The sequence below is a fragment of the Jaculus jaculus genome, chromosome 4, assembly GCF_020740685.1.
Source record: "Jaculus jaculus isolate mJacJac1 chromosome 4, mJacJac1.mat.Y.cur, whole genome shotgun sequence".
Lineage (NCBI taxonomy): Eukaryota > Metazoa > Chordata > Mammalia > Rodentia > Dipodidae > Jaculus > Jaculus jaculus.
In genome coordinates, this window is record NC_059105.1 from 119,079,805 (window position 1) to 119,100,207 (window position 20,403).

Consider the following 20,403-nt stretch of genomic DNA (forward strand, 5'->3'; position numbering starts at 1 on the left):
TACATGCACCATTTTGTACATCTAGCTTTACGTGGGTACTGGGGAACTAAACCCAGACTGTTAAGACTTTGCAGGCAAGCACTTTAACTGCTGATCCATCTCTCCAGCCCACAAAGACTAGTTTTCTCCAATGCAGTTTTACAATTAGTAAAATAGTAATTTACTTTGTCACAGCTTGAAAACATTTGAAAACTATTCATTATTCTGTGATAAATCTAAACATTCTCCAGGTATGAGTATGACGTCCTTGTTTTCTGGCACTCTGTAAACTAGTGAGTATGTGTAAGTGTGGAATAGCAGAAACTAACAAAGCATGCTTCAATATAAATGTAACATAGTTCAGGAGTTCAGTCACATTAACTGGCTAAAAGTTTAGGCTCAGGAGTCAGACCCAGGTCCATATCCTGGGCCCCTCACTTACTAGAATATTTTTGTTTGTTTCTGTTTGTCGGGATAGGGTCTCACTCTAGCCAGCCAGGCTGACCTGGAATTCACTCTGTAGTCATAGGCTGGCCTTGAACTCATGGCAATACTCCTACCTACAAGTGATAGGATTAAAGGCATGTGCCATCATGCCCAGCGAGAATTCTTATTAAGCTTAATTAGCTTCTCAAGCCTGAGTCTCTTCTACTCAGTGTAGATATTCCTGCCTACCACACATTAACTGCTCAAAGAGTTTCTAAGAATGAACAAAAAAGCACCCTATAAAGTTATATAGAAAAATGCATGGCCTAGAGAGTTGGTTCAGTGGTTAAAGGTGCTTCCTTCCAAAGTTTAATGACTCGGGTTTGATTCCCCAGTACTCATTTAAGCCGGTGCATGCATTTATAGTTTGTCTGCAGTAGTGGGAGGCCCTGGTACCCATGGTACCCATATTTACCCTCATTCTCTTTCTCCCTCTACTTACAAATAAATAAATAAAACACTTAACATTTTCAGGTAAGTATAGTAATAATTTATGAAACTGAAAAACAATAAGCCAGGCATGGTGGCTCATGCCCTTAATCCCAGCACTTGGAAGGCAGAGGTAGGAGGATCACTGTGAGTTCAAAGCCCGCCTGGGACTACAGTGAGTTCCAGGTCAGCATGGGCAGAAGTGAGACCCTACCTCGAAGAATATACAAACAATACAAACAAGAACAACAGCAAAAAAAAAAAAAAAAAAAAAAAACAGAGTGAAAATGGAGTATTTTAGCTAAAGAGATGGCTCAGAGGCTATATAAGCCCTGGTAGCCTGGGTCTGATTCCCCAGTACCAACGTAAAAGCTAAATGCACAAAGTGGCACATGTGTCTAGAGTTCATCTGCAGTGGTGGAAGGCCCTAGCATGTGAACAGTCTTCCTCCTTACCTCTCTTCTTCCCCTCCCCCATCACTCTCCTTGCAAATGAATAAATTAAATAATTAATTTTAAAAAAACAGGAAGAAATAAAGTCCTAAATTTTGTAAAATAAACCTGAGTTCCACAAAATAAAAAAGTACATTCTTGACCAGCTGACAGAAAGCTGGAAGAAGCCATTCTACATGTAGTTCAATGGGAGAAAGAGATACCACCAGTGAAGATACTCAACAGTGGACACTGCAAGTCTTATAGTTGGCCAGGCAGGACAAATGAGCCAATGGGTGCAATAGTGGCATGTCTGTCATGGTGGAAATCAACTGTCCTCTAATTAGACTGGAGGCCTGCTCCAAGGGAGGGAATACATCCCTGATACTGAAAACTTAAAACAGGAGTAGTCATGAGCCCTAGGATTGTAACATCTGCTGATGTCTGGATAAGTGTATGTACTATGCTTATCAAACTGCCCAGTAAGCACTTCTCTTAATATTCATACCCTTATATGAATGCTACTCTCACTTTGGATAGAGAATCTTCTCTTTTCAGATGGCAGTGACCTTAGGACAACTCAGAAGGTATCATGGTGCTCAAAAGAAGTGACTAGGGTACCGAGTAACATCTCGATCACACCTTCCAAGGCTCAGGGTCTAATGCAGAAAAGGTGGTGGAAAGAATGAAGGAGCCAAAGGAAGGGTTGGACTCCTTACAACATGTTCCCTCCAGACAAAAAATTGGCCTCAATATCCATGACCTCATAGTGCCTGACACTACCTACACAAGACTATCACAAGAGGAGGGAAGGATCATGGCATCCAAATAGAGGAGAGACTTATTGAGATGGGGAGTGGATGTGATGGAGAATGGAATTTCAAAGGGGAAAGGGGAGGAGGGAGGGTATTACTATGGATATTTCTTATAATCATGGAAAATGTTTAATAAAATTGAGGGGAAAAAAGTATATTCTTCAGGCCAGGCATGGTGGTGCATGGCTTTAATCCCAGCATTCAGGAGGCAGAGATAGGAGGATTGCTGTGAGTTCGAGGCCACCCTGAGATGACACAGTGAATTCCAGGTCCGCCTGAGCTACAGTGAGAACCTACCTCAAAAAGCCAAAAACAGGAAAAAAAAAAGAAAAAGAAAGAAAGAAAAAAAGTACATTCTTCCATGGTGTACTAAACGCAATCTGGCACCAGAAGAAAGTGATAGTCTATTATTTCAATTACTAAGCTAATCAACTAGCTCTCATGTCTTAAAGGATATTCTAAGATAAGGACATGAAAACTATTTAAAAGTTTTGAGAGAGAGTTCTAAGTAAGAGTAAGAAAGGGCTGGAGTGATGGCTTAGTGGTTAAGTCATTTGCCTTTAAAGCCAAAGGACCCAGGTTTGATTCCCCAGTAGCCACTTAAGCCAGGCACACAAGGTGGCTCATGTGTCTGGATTTCATTTGTAGTGGCTGGAGGCCATGGTGTACCCATTCTTTCTCTCTCTCAAATAAATAAAATATTTGTTAGCTAGGCATGGTGGTGCATACCTTTAATCCCAGCACTTAGGAGGCAGAAGTAGGAGGACCACCATGAGTTTGAGACCACCCTGAAATTACATAGTGAATTCCAGGTCAGCCTAGGCTACAGTGAGACCCTACCTCAGAAAACTGAAAAATAAATAATAAATAAGTAAATAAAATATTTGTTAACAAAAATTATATAATAAGTAAAAGTCCAGAGATGATAACAGACTTTACCAAATATGTCAAATACTGAGTTATAACTAAACACTTGTGCATTTTTAATACTCAACTGTATAAATTTAATTTATTACCCAGAATTTTGAGATCCATCATGTCCTCACCTCTGTTGTACAGAAAACACAGGCTATCATAAACCACATCATGAGATCTGAATTCTAAGACAAAAAATATATTTCAGTAGGCACTTACCTTTCTACACTGACTGGCTTGTCGAATTTAAACAAGATGTAGTCTCCAGCTACTGGGGTGATAGCCCAGAAGAAATCCTCCCCCATATAAGTTTTCTCTAGTGTGTGTCCTTGGTAAACCTTCAAGGATGTAGACACCTCTGCAGGTGGGTTGACATGGATTTTAAGAAGTAATGGTTTCATGTAATCTTTATCCTGGGAGGAAAGAAAGATATATACATTATTAAAATTTAGCTTATTTATATTTAAAAAGAAATATCTGTATACTATATATCAAATTGTACATCCATGAGTAAATTAATGAAATCACCAACCGTGAGCTTCTGAATTTTTCCTGATAGTGATGAATGCAGCCCAACATGCTGGAAAAGGGATGGTCGGAAACGAATTCGCAGATTTGCTTTCTGTCGATCACAGTGTTTCTAAACATTAAAAAAGACATCTTATTTTCATATAGTAAGGTTAAAATTTGTCCTTATCTGAAAAAATGTCACATAGAAAAACTATCAGTAAGAAATATAAATTTAAGCCATAATTCCAAATCATATGCTTTTCATGGTCTTTGATGCCTAAGAGAATTGCTACCTACTTGATAAATAGCCAGGGTCCAGAAATTGAAGATAAGTACAGCTAAGGTAAAGATGAAGGGTTTAAGCTGGGCACGGTGGTGCACACCTTGAATCCCAGCACTTGGGAGGCAAAGGTAAGAGGATTACCATGAGTTCAAGGCCACCCTGAGATTACATAGTGAATTCCAAGTCAGCTGGGTCTAAAGGGGAGGGAGGTAATATTAACCATCATTAAAGAGATGCCAATAAATAGTTGATTTTTAGGATTAAGGTGTGCAAATTAAAGGCTTGGTTTGACTATGCAAAATATTTTATTTATTTATTTATCTACTTAAAAGCAGAGAGAGAGAGAGAGAAGAGAGAAAGGCTGCACCAGGGCCTCAAGCCACTCCAAATGAACTCCAGATGCAATGGCCACCTTGTGCATCTGGCTTTACACTGGTACTGGGGAATCAAAACTCAGGTTGGTAGGCTTTGCAGACAAGTGCCCTAATTGCTGAGCCATCTCTGCAGCCCTTGAATATGCAAAATATTTTAACTTGATAACATAATGAAGAAACTGTACACAATGAAAAGGCATGTCTTGCAGCATGAATGAAACATTAAAATGGGAAGCAATGATTGTACTCTAAGCACAGAACTGATCCTGTAAATTCCATGAGTAAATCCACTGAACATAGTTTAAACTCCCAGCCCAGACGTCATGGTACATGCGCCACTAGAGCTGTACACAAAGCTAACTCATGTTTCGAAGATCTGCGGCTATTTTGATATGTATTGTGAATTTTCATTAATGACTAGTATAAATCTGAAGCCAAAAACAGATTGAAAAAGATGTGTTTGTAAGGTATTTCCACTCTGGAAGACATCCAGTAATTGACGAAAGGTTAAATACCTAATTCTTCTCAAGGGGTCCACTTCAGGGCATTTAATAAAGGTAACACTACAACAGAGGAGAGGCAATTAGTTTTCACACTCAGGTGGGAATGAAGAGGGTAAGACTAAAGGAAAAGCAAACACAGTAGGAGAGGGAAGCTAAGGAGAGGAGCAGAGAAGAATCACCAGCAGTGTCTGAGACCTGGCGCATCACTCTGAAGAGCCGATGAGATGATGCTCCTCCATTGGGAGGAACAAAGACAATTTAAACTCTACAGCCCTTCCCAGAGAGAGGTTCCAGAGGCCAGCAAGGAGGCAGTTACAGCTTCCTTGTCATTCTAGGGAAAGCAACTGAAGAATAAAGCCATAGAAAAACAGACTGGGGGGGGGGGTGTGGAAAGAGAGCTCAGTGGTTAAAGACACTTGACTTGACTGCAAAGCCTCATGGCTGAGGTTCAACTCTCTAGTACCCACATTAGCCAAATCCATGAAGTGGTGCATGCCTCTGGAGTTCATCTGCAGTGGCAAGAGGCCCTGGCCTGCCCTTTCCTTTTCGCATTTCTCAATCTCTCCTCACAAATAAATCAATAAAAACTTATAAAGAAAACAAGGACTAGCCAAGGGAAGAAACAGATTAAGACTCTCCAAGGGTCGGGTACTCACATTTATGGATGATTTTTAAGACATTTTTATTTATTTATTTTAGGGGAGGCAGATAGAAAATTGGTGTGCCCAGGGTTTTTAGCTACTACAAACGAACTCCAGATGCATGTGCTACCATGTACATCTGTCTTATGTGGGTTCTGGGGAATTGAACCTGGGCTCTTAGGCTTCACAGGCAAGTTCCTTAACTGATAAGCCATCTCTCCAGACCATTATGGTTTTAATTTTTACTACAAAAGTTTTTCAACTCATTACTTTATAATTCAACAACAGAGTTGATATAACTATACAGGATGAATTCAATGCAACAGTGTAAAGGGTAAACTGACATTCATGCTTTTGCATCTTGCAATAAAAATTTTTGCAAGTCACCAGAAAAACATAAATAAGGGTTTACAGCTTAAAAATTATTTGTTCAGGGCTAGGAATATCACTTAGTGGTAGAGTATAGTTGCTTAGCAAGCGGTTCAACCCCCAGCTCTACACACACTCAAAGAGGAGAGAGAGAAATAAACAAACAAATAAAGAATGCCAGATTTGTTCTAATCAATTTATATTTTGGAATGTACATTACTATTTCATTCTGTTCCATTATTTGCTCCAATAATGTGTTGTGCAGTTTGGCTATTATCTGTAAAGAAACAGTGTAGCTGAGAAACCAAGCTGGAGCTGAGCTGAAAATCTTCTCCCTGTAGACAAGCTGACAGAAAATTGGAAAAAGCAACGCTGCATGAAGCCCTATAGGAGAGAGAAGTCATTAACAGTGGTAAACAGCAGTGGACACTGCAAGCCTTTAAGACTGCCCAGGCCAAAAGTGCCAACTGGTGCAAAAATGGTATATCTGTTGCGGGGGGAAACCAATCACTTTCTAATTGGACTGGAGGACTGCAACAAGGGAGGGAATGCAGGCCTGGTACTGAAAACCTAGTCAAAATCCTATGGCTGGAGGGTCATGGGCCCTAAGGGAGTAATGCCTGCTATTGTCTGGCTAAATGCATATACTATGCTCACCAAACTACCTAGTAAGCATTTTTCTCAATGTCCATACCCACATATTAATGCCACTCTCACTTTTGGTTAAGAAGCCTCTCTTTTCAGATGGCAGTGACCACTAAGATGACTCAAAAGGCACCATAGTTCTGAGAATAACAGTGGAATGTTTAGCACTGAGACATCTCTATCACACCTTCCAAGGCTCAGGGTCCACTGCAGAAGAGGTGGCAGAAAGAATATAAGAGCCAAAGGAAGGGTAGGACTGCTTACAATGCAGTCTTCCAGACACAAAATAGCCTGGCTACCCATGACCTCACAGTGCCTGTCACTGCCTACATAAGATCCATTATAATAGGAGGAAAAGATGATAACATCAAAATAAAAGAGACTGATTGAAAGGGGAGGGTATATGATAGAAGGTAGATTTGTGAGGAGGAAAGGAGGGGTGGGAAGTGAATTATCATGGTTTGTTGTCTGTAATTATGGAAGCTGTCAATAAAAAAGTTAAAAAAAAGAGGGCTGGAGAGATGGCTTGATGGTTAAGACAACTTGCATGCAAAGCCAAAGGACCCAGGTTTGATTACCCAGGAACCCACGTAAGCCAGATGCACAAGGTGGTGCATGTGTCTGGAGTTCATTTGCAGTTGCTGGAGGCCCTGGCATGCCCATTCTCTCTCCCTCCCTCAAATAAATAAATAAAAATAAGATATGCTTTTAAAAAGTTAAGAGAGAGAGAAGAATGTAGTAATGGCTCATAGACACCATGAAGAAGTATCTTAAAAAATCACACTAGGGCTGGGGAAATGGCTTAGTGGTTAAGGTGAATGCCCATGAAGCCTATCAACCCAGGTTTGATTCTCCAGGTCCCACATAAGCTAGATGCACATAGTAGCTCATGCATCTGGAGCTCCTTTGCAGTGGCTAGAGGCCCTGGAGTGCCTATCCTCACTTTCTCTCTCCCCCACCCCATCTCTAATAAATAAATAAATATATATATTGTAAAAAGTCACACTAGTTTAGGGAATGTCATTATACCATGAAATCAACTTACATATATGCTTTTTAGGTACAATTTATGGTAAGTCAACTACAAATGCTATGTGCCTATTTGCTCATTAAAACTAACCACCATTGCTAAGAAGTGGGCTGTTACATTTTGTTTACTTATACCAGATAAGTAAGGAGTTGTATTAATTCCCCTCAGAGGTACAATTCAAATTGGACAAGGAAGTGTGTCTAATTACTTTTTATAGTAATATTTCTTCAGAAATAACTCACTATACCTGATGATCAAAACAAAAATTACTTTTAACTTCCTTGTCACATTCCTATGTCCCTTGTAAGTCACACTCAGAGCACTTGGATTTATTGTTTTTACACAAAATATTACTATTTAACCTTACTTTTCAGATGTATTAGTGTGATGGGCTAGGTTAGATTTTTTTTTTTAGGGAGCCAGACATGAACCAGCCCACTTGCAACATCACACCCTCACCAGGCCTACATCAGGGTGTCCTGCCTACCTCTGCTTTAGTTGTGGAACTCAGTGTCTGCCAGGCAGATGTAGGGGTGGCAATTATTTGCTGGAGTGTGCCCTCCAACTTAAAACTCACGGGAACTGTTTTTGTTTCTCCTCTCTGGCTCTTGAGCTGCATACAACTCCATGCTTGGATCTTTGCAAGGGTAAGATTATCTATCTTTCAACCAGCCTGGCAACCTGGCTGAGAAAGGATACTTTTTATTACTGTTTTTATTTTTTAAACTCTGGAAGCACATGTTTATGTTTCTGTTTTGTTTGTTTAACCCCTTCTCACTTATTTTTTTTTTTAAATCCAAGGTCCATGTTTGGTTACAGGGCCAAGTAGTGTATTTTCCCTCACTGGGCTGCTTGCCCTTCTCTTCCCCCTGGCCCTCCAACTCTCTTGGCTTTTTTCTCTCCCAGACATCCCTGTTACATCCAAATAAAATGTGGTGATTTTTAGTCTGGATTGCCAATTCTTTGGTTAATTAACAGACACAACCTCAGGGTTTGGGGTTCCAGAATTATTCCTAAGCACCCCAGAACCTGGTTTTAGATAAATAGCTCCCTGTATCATTAGGGTCTGATATTATCTCAAAAGTATTTTATGGGCTGGAGAGATGGCTTAGCGGTTAAGCGCTTGCCTGTGAAGCCTAAGGACCCCGGTTCGAGGCTCGGTTCCCCAGGTCCCACATTAGCCAGATGCACAAGGGGGCGCACGCGTCTGGAGTTCGTTTGCAGTGGCTGGAAGCCCTGGCGCACCCAATCTCTCTCTCTCCCTCTATCTGTCTTTCTCTCTATGTCTGTCGCTCTCAAATAAATAAATGAAAAATGAACAACAAAAAAAAAGTATTTTATACAAGGGCATTCGAGGGCTGGAAATACGGTTCAGCAGTTAAGGTGCCTGCTTGCAGACCCTAACAATGAGAGTTTGATTCCCCAGTACCCATGTAAAGCTTTTAAAGCTGGATGCACAAAGTGGTGCATGCATCTGGTTTTCCTTTGCAGAAGCTAGAGATGTGCCCACTCTTTTTCCCTCCCTTCCTTCCTCTTCTCTCTCTTTCTCTTTCTCTCTGCTGGCAAATAAACTTAAAAAAAAAAGGCATTTGACAGAGAATATGAAGAAAACATACCCAGAGGATGGTTCTGATCAATATCAACAGCCAATAGTAACAGAATAACAAAGTCTAAGACATTATAAACATTTACCAGGACATAAGGTCATTGCTTGGAAACACATCTTCCTGCTTTAAGAGATTTTCCACTGTTTACAAATCTTTCTAGTATTATTATAAATCTCTATTAGCATCAGTAAGAAGACAAGCATTTGGAGAGGAAACAGTTTTCTTGCAGCTGTCTTTCTTAGCTGTTCACTAGCAAAAATTGTCTTTCTAGAAGTTATTTTCATAATAAATTTCCAGCCTGTAATTCCAGCACCCAGCTAACTGAGACCAGCCTGGGGTTCCCAATGAGATCCTGTAGCCGCCCCCCCCCCAAAAAAAAGCAACAATAAGAAAAAAGATCCTCCACCCTAATGAAAAAGTAACCTACCGCGTCTTTTTCAGGGTTGCATACTTTCACCCAGAGAATATGGTCCAAAAGCCAATCGATGGGTTTCTCCTTATAAAACATAAATATGAATTCCACAATCAGAGTGAGGTCTGGCGCTTGAAACATTTTACCTGAAAAGAAATTATCAGTCAATTGCTGCAATAAAGAGTATAAAAAGTACATACTTTTTTGGACAATGGAACACACAGGAGCCATATATTGTTACTAGAAAATTTTCAGTGCCAGGGATGGGATACCTTCCAGTAAGTTGTTGGCCAAGGAGGTCCCTGGTGCCCCCAAACATTATAGGCCATTGGCGAGGCCCTTGGTTTCCCAGATGGCAAGACCCTATTGCTGAAGACTCCACATACTTGGGCTGCAAGGTCACTGAGAAATCCTGCTGGAGCTGAGCTAATAACCTCTTCCATGTAGACCAGCTAAAAGAAAGCCATGCTGCACACGGTTCATGGGGGAGAGAGAAATCACCAGTGAAGATAGAATGAAATCAACAGTGGACATTGCAAGCCTTATATTTGGCTAGCCAGGCCAAATGAGCCAATGGATGCAATAGTGACATGTCTGTTATGGGTGAAACCAACAACCCTCTAATTTGACTGGAGGCCCGCTCCATGGGAGGGAATATATCCTTGATACTGAAAACCTATAACAGGGTTAGTCATGAGCCCTAGGAGTGTAATGTCTGCTGCTGTCTGGCTAAAAGTATATACTATTCTCATCAAACTGCCCGGTAAGTGCTTCTCTTAATGTTCATAACCTTATATTAATGCTAATATCACTTTTGGCTACAGAACTTTCTCTTTTCAGATGGCAGTGACCTTGGGATGACTAAGGAGGCACCATGGTGCTGAGAAGTAACAGAGGTGGGCTTAGCAATGAAATATCTCAATCACACCTTCCAAGGCTCAGGGTCCACTGCAGAAGAGGTGGCAGAAAGAATGTAAGAGCCAAAGGAAGGGTAGACTCCTTACAACATACTCCTCCAGACACAAAATGGCCTGGGTATCCATGACCTCACAGTGCCTGACACTACCTACACATAGGATATTGTTTATAATTATGGAAGTTGTCAATTAAAAAAAATTTTAAAAATAAAATAAAAAGGTGTGAGCTAGCAAAAATAGAGTATAAAAAGTAAAATGTGTACACTAAACATATTGAAGCGTGTGTTTTCAACTTTAAATCAGGAGTAATTTTATACCCACATTATCAGAAACAAATTTGCTTGAGCAAACATTCTCTTGACCTGTCATCTGTATATAAAAAGAAGTAGTGAACTCTTTTTTTGTGTTTGTTTGTTTGGTTGGTTTTTGTTTTTCAAGGTAGGGTCTCACTCTAGCCCAGGCTGATCCCCTAGGCCTTTTTAGACAGGATTTCACTAGGTAGCCCACCCTGGTCTTGAACTTAAGATCCTTCTGTTTCAGTCTTTCAAGTGCAGAGATAGGCAGTATAGGAGTACAGTATCACACCGAATTTAAGGTTTTTTTTTTTAATTTCTAAGTTTCCTTAATTTGTTCAAATTTAAACATTATTTTTCGCTGGCTAATTTAGGAACACTAGCCCCCCAAAAAAATTTAAATAAGTACCCCAACTAGTTAACAAAAAGAATGGATGAATAAAAGGTAATCACGGAATGCAAGCATCACCCACTGCATGAAATACCATCAATTCACATGAGAAACCAACTGTGGTATTCATCCTGGAAAAACCAACCCTATGAAGATAAAGAACCCGAAGGTATCAGAGAAGAAATCAGACATACACTATGCGTCTCTAGGGGAACCGCTGCACTGTAGAAGTCTATATTCTGCATAAAGAACTTTTCCCCAAGTTAAACTTTTCTCAAAACCAATCCACCTACCTAGAAAAAAAGATACCTTTTTATTTCTTTTTTGTTTGTTTGTCCTACAAAAAAAGCAAATGGCATAAGATTCTGATATTCAGTTGTTCTTGAAAAGTAGATAAAGTAGACATTTTCTTACCAATGAAGCCCAGTTGGGAAAACTCTAGAATCATCCATTCTTCAGAAGAAAGTTGAAGTGCAAAATTTTTTATAGTGTTAAAATAGTTCTGTTTGACAATAATATCATCTTCAAGCTAGAGAAAAATTGAACAACTATATTAATAAACCAAAAAGAGAGGTCAACAGGCATTACTGTAGAAAAACTCAACTATGCTTTAATCATGAAAATCAAGAAAATAATGGTCAAAAACAGTGTATCTGGTATGAATCCATAAAAATGCTACCATAAATGATGAATGATTTCACAAGTCTTAGGATACAAAATCAATACATAGTCATTTCTACCCACTAGCAATGACTAATGAAAAAAAAAATACTGAAACAATTCCATTTACTACAGTATCAAAAACAGCTAGGTGTGGTGGCACACATTTTTAATCCCAGTACTTGGGAGGCAGAGGTAGGAGGATCACCGAGTTCGAGGCCACCCTGAGACTACATAGTAAATTCCAGGTCAGCCTGGGCTAGAGCGAAACTCTACCTCCAAAAAAAAAAAAAAAAAAGGATAAAATAACAGGAATAAAACTAACCAAAGAGGTGAAAGACTTATTCAGTATAACCTATAAAGCATTACTAAAAGAAATCAAAGAGGTCATGTAACATAATACTCGTAGTTCCAACACTCAAAAGGCAGAGGCAGGAAAAATTACCTACATAGCAAGTTGTTGGGCAAAACCCTGTTTTTCAAAATAAATAGTAACAATAGCAATGAGAAATTTAAACACCTCAACTATACAAAGTCATTTACATATCTTATGCAATCCTTACCAACATCTTCATCTTTCACAGAAACAACAACAAAAAAAAATAACCCATCCATTCATTTGGAATCTCAAAGGAACACAAATAGCCAATCAATCTATTAAAAGGTTGGAGCTCTCTCACTTTCTGACTTCAAAACATACTGTAAAGCAATGGTAATCAAATCCATGTGGTATCAGCATAAAGACAGCCATATGGATCAATGATATTAAGTAGGGAGCGCAAAAATAAACCACTGAACATACAGTCATAAGTCTTCACAGGGTACCAAGAATATACACTAGGAAAAGGACAGTATTTTCAGGAACTGATGCTGGGGAAACTGTACAGAACTCCCTGATGAAAGAATGAAGTTGGACTCCTACTTTATACCTTATGTAAAATTTTAAATAATGGACTAGCAACTTAAAGTGAAGCTAAAATTATAAAACTCCTCCTAGGAGAAAACATAGGGAAAAGCTTCAGGGCATTGGATGTGGCAAGGACATAAAAAACACAAATAACACAGGCAGATGAGACATCAAATTAACAAATTTCAGCTAAGGGTGGTGGCAATATTCCCAGTATCTTTGGGAAGCTTTGGCAGGAGGCTCTCTCATGTGAGGCCAACATGGACTACATGCTGAGACCCTGTCTCAAAAAGTGAAGAGAAGTGCAAGGAGGAAAAGAACAGGGAACCAGTTTTGTCAAAAGAAACATTGTGAAAAGATGACACAGAATCAAGAGAAAATATCTGCAAACTGTACACTAATAAGAGGAGGTTATCCAGAAGGTTTTTGTTTTTTTGCAGGGAAGGGTTTTAAGGTAGAGTCTCACTCTAGCCCAGGCTACATCACACTCTATAGTGCCAGGCTGGCCTTGAACTCACTTCGATCCTCCTATCACTGCCTCCCAAGTACTGGGATTAGTGGGATGTGCCACCTTGCTCAGCTTACCAGATGTTTTAAGGAACTTATATAAACCAACAATAACAACAAAAATCAAATAACCTAACTGAAAAATGGACTGAAGACTTGAATAAACATTCCTTCAAGGAAGATGCACAAATGCATGTCCTTAATGAAATGACATTCTATATGGGCAAGCACAGGAGAATGAGAAGCTACCACATGCCCATGAGGACAACCATTAGTGAAAGATCCAAAAAGAGTGTGTTTTAAGGATATAAATAAATAGAATAGGTAGAATATTGGCGCACTGTTGACAGGAGTATAAAATTTTATAGCAGCTGGGCGAGGTAGTGCACGCCTTTAATCCCAGCACTTAGGAGGCAGAGGTATGAGGATCGCCATTGAGTTTGGGGCCACCTTAGACTACATAGTAAATTCCAGATCAGCCTGGGCTAGAGCAAGACCCTACCTTGAAAAAATAAAAATAAGTAATGAATAAATAAAATGTTATAGTCACTACAGAAAGTAGTATGGAGGTTCCTTAAAAAATTAAAAATAGAACCACCATATGAATCAGCAATCCCATTTCTAGGCATATATCCAAAAGAATTCCAAGTAGGAGCTCCCAAAGATGTGTTCTCGTGTTCGGCACAGCAGTATTCACAATAGCCAAGAGCTGGCAGCAACCCAAATGCCTATCACAAGATGAATGGGGAAAAACATGGGTGGCAAATGCAATGGGATATTATGCATTTGTACGGTACTGGGGAAATGCTTTCACACACTACTACATGGAGATAAGCCAGTCACAAATGGACAAATGCTGTATGTGAATTATCTAAAACACCAAAAATAATTTTAAAAAAAGAGGAAACTAAAGGCATGGGGAAGGTATAGAAAGGTGAATTAATGTTTGGTAATTATAAATTCTCAGTTCTGAAAGATGAAACAATAGTTCAGATGCTAAACTTAATGCTCTGTGCATTCCCACAAAAAGGGTTTGCATCAAATGAATTATTAAGTGTAAAATATAAACTCAGGAGCAGTGGCAGCACACGGTCAGCATGCAATAAATGCAAGCTCATGCTGCTGTTGTGCCATCTTATACAATGACCTCTTCTGAGAAGCTTCCTGATTGCCCTCCTTTCTATTCTTCCCATGCTCTAATTATCTAAGCAAGATGTGGAGATACAGCTTTAAAATCCCTGCTACTTTGAAAACTGAGGGAAGAGGATTCCAAGTTCAAGGGCAGCCCAAGAAACTTAGAGGCCATTGTAAAATGAAATTTTCACAAAGAGGCTGGGAATGGAGTTCAGTGATGAGTGCTTCTCTAACATGCATGAGGCCCCAAGCTCAATTCCTAGTGAACTGAAAACATTTTAAAAGCTACATGACTGTACTTTAAAGTTTTCCATATAAAGTTTTTTTTAATAACTTTTTGTTTGTTTGTTTTGTTTTTTGAGGTAGGGTCTCTCTCTAGCCCAGGCTGACCTGGAATTCACTCTGTATTCTCAGGCTGACCTCAAACTCACAGCGATGCTCCTACCTCTGCCTCCCAAGTGCTAGGATTAAAGGCGTGCACCATCACGGCCGGCTTTCCATATTAAGTTTTTAACTATAATACACATACTTCTATATTGGCCCCGAACAAAAGCAAGATTTAAGAATGATGAGATTTATAAAAATTATTTCCTTATCATTTTGAAACTAAAATTATGACTGCTCTAAGGTAAAGGTTACTTTTCTTATAGCTGTAACAAAATACCTGTCTAAAGCAACTTAAGGAAGGAAGGTTTGTACTGAGGGCATAGTCCACCATGGTGGTAGGAGCAGGAGGTAACTGGTCATGTTACATCCATATTCAGGAAACAGAGAACAATGGATATAGGTGCTCAGCTCACTTTCTCCTTTTTACTTAGCCAGGACTGTAGCCCATGGAATGGTGCTACACACAGGGTGGGTTTTCTACCTCAATCAATATAATCTAGAAACTCCCTCATAAACATATCCAGAGATTTGTCTCTTAGGTGATGTTAAGTCCAATCAAGTTGACAATTGAGACTTGCCAACACCAAGTTTTTAGATGAAAAATTCATGTCATACACAATGCTTTTCTAACTATATTCATCATTTACACTTCTATCCTGTGAATCGAGGAAGAGTTACTGCACATCTGAATATAGCTGGTGCTATAGTTTGGATCTTGAAAGTCCCCCAAAGGTTTGTGTGTAAAATCTTGGTCCCCAGAAAGGTGCTCATGAGAGGTGAGGGATCTTTAAGAGGTGACATCTAGTGAGAGATCTTTAGGTGTCTCAGAGTTCATGCCTGGTAAGACCCAGGCCCTTCCACTTCTATCCTGCTCAGGGATATCACTCTTGTCATGACAAACAAACTCGGCACAGACCCAAGAGCAACAAAACCAACCAATCACTTGGCAAAGCCCCCAAAACTATGAGCCCAAACAACCCTTCTCATCATAAGCTAATTATCTTGGGTTTCTGATATAGCGACAGAATGCTGACTAATACATTGGCCCTGAATCAAACATAAAAGGAGCTAACGTCTATCCTGCATGTATGGCCTTCCAGTAAGGCCAGACCTTTTACTTCCTCTCTTCTCTGCAAGTCCCCAGACACACTGTTCAGCAATCTCCTATGAAAGACCTAGAGTTTCTCCTTGTCACTCTCATCAAAGGAAAAGACCTCATAATTTCTTTGTTTTGTCTTTTGGAGATAGGGTCATGCAATATGTAGCCCAAGCTGCTAACAACTCAAGATCCTCTTGCCTCAACCTTCCAAGTGCTGGAATAACAGTCATGAGCCACCACACCTGGCTTCTAATTAACCTTTACAGTGAAAAATAGTAACTGGAAGGCTTAGTGTAATATAGAGGGTGCTGATATTTTGAACCACTTTCACTTTGGTTAAGTGAAATTCCAGATATGTAATTTAATCTTAATTCATTAAGGAAAATAAGGTTTGTGAGAAATAACAACTTCCTAGAATTCCTTAAACTGTTGGCTAACTGGATAACCTAAAATCCACAACGTCACAGGATTATTTCACTATGAAACACCAGGGACATAATGCCAAAAATCGGGGTTTTAGAATTACATGCTAACTTCATTAACTCCATATAACTGTAACTGTATTGTGACCTACAAAATTTATTTTATCATGAGGACACTACAAATTATAAGAAAATAATTCTTTAAAATGTGCCAGATAGGGCTGGAGGGGTGACTCAGCTCTTAAGGCAGTTGCCTGCAAGGCCAAAGGACCCAGGTTCAATTCCCCAGGACCCATGTTAGCCAGATGCACAAGGGGGCGCACGCATCTGGAGCTCGTTTGCAATGGCTGGAGGCCCTGGTGGCGCTCATTCTCTCTCTCTCTCTCTCTCCCCCTTCTTCTTTCTGTCGTTCTCAAATAAAGAAAAATAAACAAAAAGAAGAAGAAAGCAGAGAGAGAGGAGACAAACACCCTCAGTTTGTCCTATGGCTAGGAGCCTGTGGTGGTTTGATTCAGGTGTCCCCCATAAACTCATGTTCTAAATGCTAGGTCCCCAGCTATGGCAATTTGGAAATTAAAGCCTCCTAGAGGCAGTGTAGTATTGGGGGCGGGCTTATGGGGGTTATAGTCAGCTTCCTCTTGCCAGTGTTTGGCTCATTCTCCTGTTCCTGTTGCCCACCTGATGTTGGCCAGGAAATTATGTCCACCCTCTTCTCATGCTATCATTTTTCTCTGACATCATGGAGCTTCCCCCTAGAGTCTGTAAGCCAAGATAATCCTTTTTTCCCACAAATTGCTCTTGGTCAGGTTTTTTTCTGCCAGCAATGTAAACCTGACTGTAACAGAGGTCCCCCAAACCCCCTCCACACACACATCAGGTTGAGAGAGGAAGGAAAGAGATGATGAAATAATGAGGAACCCAAAGGAAACAGAGGACCAATGAGCTAAACATGGTCACACGAGCTCAACATGTTCACAGTCATGAGAGACTCCTCTACTCCTCGACCTTCTCAGTTAGCATTCGGATCAGCTACGTGTAACAGTGCAGGCCTCTAAAGCCCAGCATTTGGGAGGCTGAGGCAGTTGAATTATGAGGTCAAAGCTACCCTGGGCTATAATATAGCAAGAACTTGTCTCCAAAAATAAATAACAAAAAGGTATCATTAGGATCACATAATGCTGAAGAGGGCTTGTGCTTTCAAAGATTTCTTTTTTAATGAAAATATGCCATCGACAATATTTTTCTTTACATGTGTGAAGAACAGAAAAGGACAACCCCACTTACCTGAATGTAATAGATGCCCTTTTCCTGAGCATACATCATTAGAAAACAGTAATCTAGGTTTTGCTTTGTTCGCCATCTGAAACAGTTTCAGAAAGCATGTAAGAAATCAGACTCAAATTTAATTAAAATAAGATTAGCTGTATTTACCTCAAGTGTTTATTGTAACACATACAGACAAACGTATAGGATAGACAGTCACTTTTCTCTAGTGAAGCCTTTATCCTGATGTATTCCAAAGAACACTAATCCTCAAGATATCTGAGCTGGGCATGGTGCCTTTAATCCCAGCACTTGGGAGGCAGAGGTAGGAGTATCGCCATGAGTTTGAGGCCACCTGAGAATACAGAGTGAATTCCAGGTCAGCCTGGGCTAGAGTGAGACCCTACCTCAAAAAAAAAAAAAAAAAAAAAAAAGCCGGGTGTGGTGGCGCACACCTTTAATCCCAGCACTTGGGAGGCAGAGGTAGGAGGATCACCATGACTTCGAGGCCACCCTGAGACTACATAGTTAATTCCAGGTTAGCCTGGGCCAGAATGAAACCCTACCTCAAAAAACCAAAAAACCAAATACAAAACAAAACAACAACAACAAAAAAAGATATCTGGAGAAGGGGCTTTACCCACTCCTGCCTCCTATTCTTTATAATCGCTCCTCTTTCCTTCTCTAATTCTAATAAAATCTATCTAAACTTTATCCTCTGGTCTGTGGATTTTAATTCTTTGAATTCCTAAGACAAGAATCCAGGGGCAGCCCTAAATTATTCTATTATATCAGTGCATTGGTAAGAGGAACCCCAAAATTCTGGTTTCATACTGCCACACTGGCCAGGACCCCAGAGGGTAAGTGTCCTCCTGCTTCCTGACATCATAAGCAGGAGGTATAATCTGTTCTGCCCCCTAACTGTCTCTTCTGCACCTTCCTTCAGGTTGGGAACTGAGCATATTTCAAACTTGGCATAGGGCTAGAGAGATGGCTTATCAGTTAAGGCACTTGCCTATGAAGCCTAAGGACCCAGGTTCAACTACCAAGTACCAACATCAGCCAGATGCACAAGGTACACATGCATCTGGAGTTTGTTTGCAGTGGCTGGAGGCCCTTGTGTACCCATTCTCATTCTCTCTCTCTCTTGCTCTCTGCCTTTTTCTGTCTCTTTCAAATAAATAATAAAACTTGGACCAGGTGTGGTAGTGCACGCCTTTAATCCCAATACTGGGGAGGCAGAGGTAGGAGGATCACCTTGAGTTCTAGGCCACCCTGAGACCACATAGTGAATTCCAGGTTAGCCTGGACTAGAGCAAGACTCTACCTGAAAAACATTTTTTAAAAATTAAAAAAAAAAAAAAACTTGGTAGGTAGTAGACTTGGGAAGTTTCTGTGAGACATGTATTAAAACTTTTTGTTTTCTTTTTCCTGCTACTTATAATTCCAATAGCAAAATGTAAATGCTATGTGTTAGAACACTGACTGAGTTTGTCAGAAACTAATTTGTGTTTGTTCTGTGTAACACTTGAGAGAGGGGTAGAGTTAAGGTGACTGGACCCCTGAAGGCGAGAAGCACAGCAAAGTTTGCACATGCTAGAAATCAAAAATATCTGACTTCTTATCTCTTGTCTAGTTCCCCTAGACCTGTTTTTCCACAATCAGGACCCCTCCTGAGAGGGAGATCTTTCATAGGATTTAAACCTTGTGGTTGGTCAAGTTCAGCCCCCCGGAACTCGGTGCCAGAGCTAACCTCTTCCTGAGACAGGCTCTAGTCCTAACCAACCAGCTGCCCCTCTGGTTCACCTGAGCCAGAAGACAGCCCACCTCCACTAAAAGGATATAAATACCTTTGCAAGGGGAAGGCAGGCTGTCTGATCACTTGTGAACTTCCAACTGTGGGTAAGTTTTTCCCTTGGCTAGGCCTAGGCCAGCCAGGAGCGACCAGGACCCTAACCCTAACCATAGCCCTAGCCCTTCTCTCCGTGGGCTCCTTTACCCTCTCCAGCTCCCCACATGGCAGGAGCTCCCTGAACTTTCTTTTATCTTTCTGTGCTTTTATTCAGGCCCTTCATGTGGGATCTCTGGCTACATGGGTGCCTTTCCTTGGCTCTGTACTTCCCTCAATAAATATAATAACTTAATAATTATCCTTCTCAATCCTCTTTTTTTTAATTTTAATTTTAATTTATTTATTTGAAAGAGAGAGAATGAGAATGGGTGCATCAGGGCCTCCAGCCATAGCAAATGAACTCCAGACGCATGTATCCCTTTGTGCATCTAGCTTACATGGGTACTGGGGAACTGAACCAAGGTCCTTCAGCTTTGCAAGCAAGCATCTTAACCACTAAGCCATCTCTCCAGCTCCAGTCTTTTTATTCAATTCTTTGACTAAAGTTGGAAATGAACCTACAGTTTGGGGGACAAGAACTTTCATGGACCCCTAGCACCTATTACACACTCATTTGGGTTTTAAATGTAAATGATCAATTCTAGTCTAAGGCAAATGCAGGTTCCACCTGGCATTGCTATACAGGGATTGTGCCAAGAATGCCCTGGGACACAGATTCAAGCAGCATGTCTCCACACCACACCAATGGTATCATGTTTGGGGACTCAGTCTGAGATTTACTTTCTGAAGACTACCAACTAACCCAGACTAACCTCACGGTCAGTATAACCAGGAAGGAAGTGGCAAGAATGACTACTGAGCTTCTGGTATCTCCCTAGCTCTTCTGGCCACAAAAAGCCCCAGCCATGGCTATCATGGCTAAATTCCCAAGATGGTTTTCTTTTCCCCCTTCTTGTCAAGGCTCCCACCTTCCCTGGGTATGAGCTGCAGCCCTCACTTTCCTGGCAGATAAATTTTGCATGATATAGTTCCTCGGAGAAATAGACATAATGTCTAGGATTCATATAGAGTGCGCACTTACATGGGCAAGAACCTGTGAGCAATGGTGGGAACTGCATGGGGCACCTAAACCAACAGGTGTC

General features: G+C 40.5%; 1 protein-coding gene across 5 annotated transcripts in view; it reads right to left on the minus strand.

Annotated features, from left to right (window-relative positions):
- The window catches only part of Mgat4a (alpha-1,3-mannosyl-glycoprotein 4-beta-N-acetylglucosaminyltransferase A), a 146,566-nt gene that overhangs the window by 17,292 nt on the left and 108,871 nt on the right, over positions 1-20,403 (minus strand). For all 5 annotated transcript variants that reach the window (XM_045148103.1, XM_045148102.1, XM_045148101.1 and 2 more), the window contains exons 8-12: positions 17,431-17,506; positions 11,445-11,559; positions 9,445-9,575; positions 3,588-3,695; positions 3,275-3,468 (exon numbers count right to left, since the gene is read on the minus strand). In XM_045148103.1, coding sequence (XP_045004038.1) covers positions 3,275-3,468; positions 3,588-3,695; positions 9,445-9,575; positions 11,445-11,559; positions 17,431-17,506 — 624 coding nt within the window. The remainder of the gene's footprint in view (positions 1-3,274; positions 3,469-3,587; positions 3,696-9,444; positions 9,576-11,444; positions 11,560-17,430; positions 17,507-20,403) is intronic.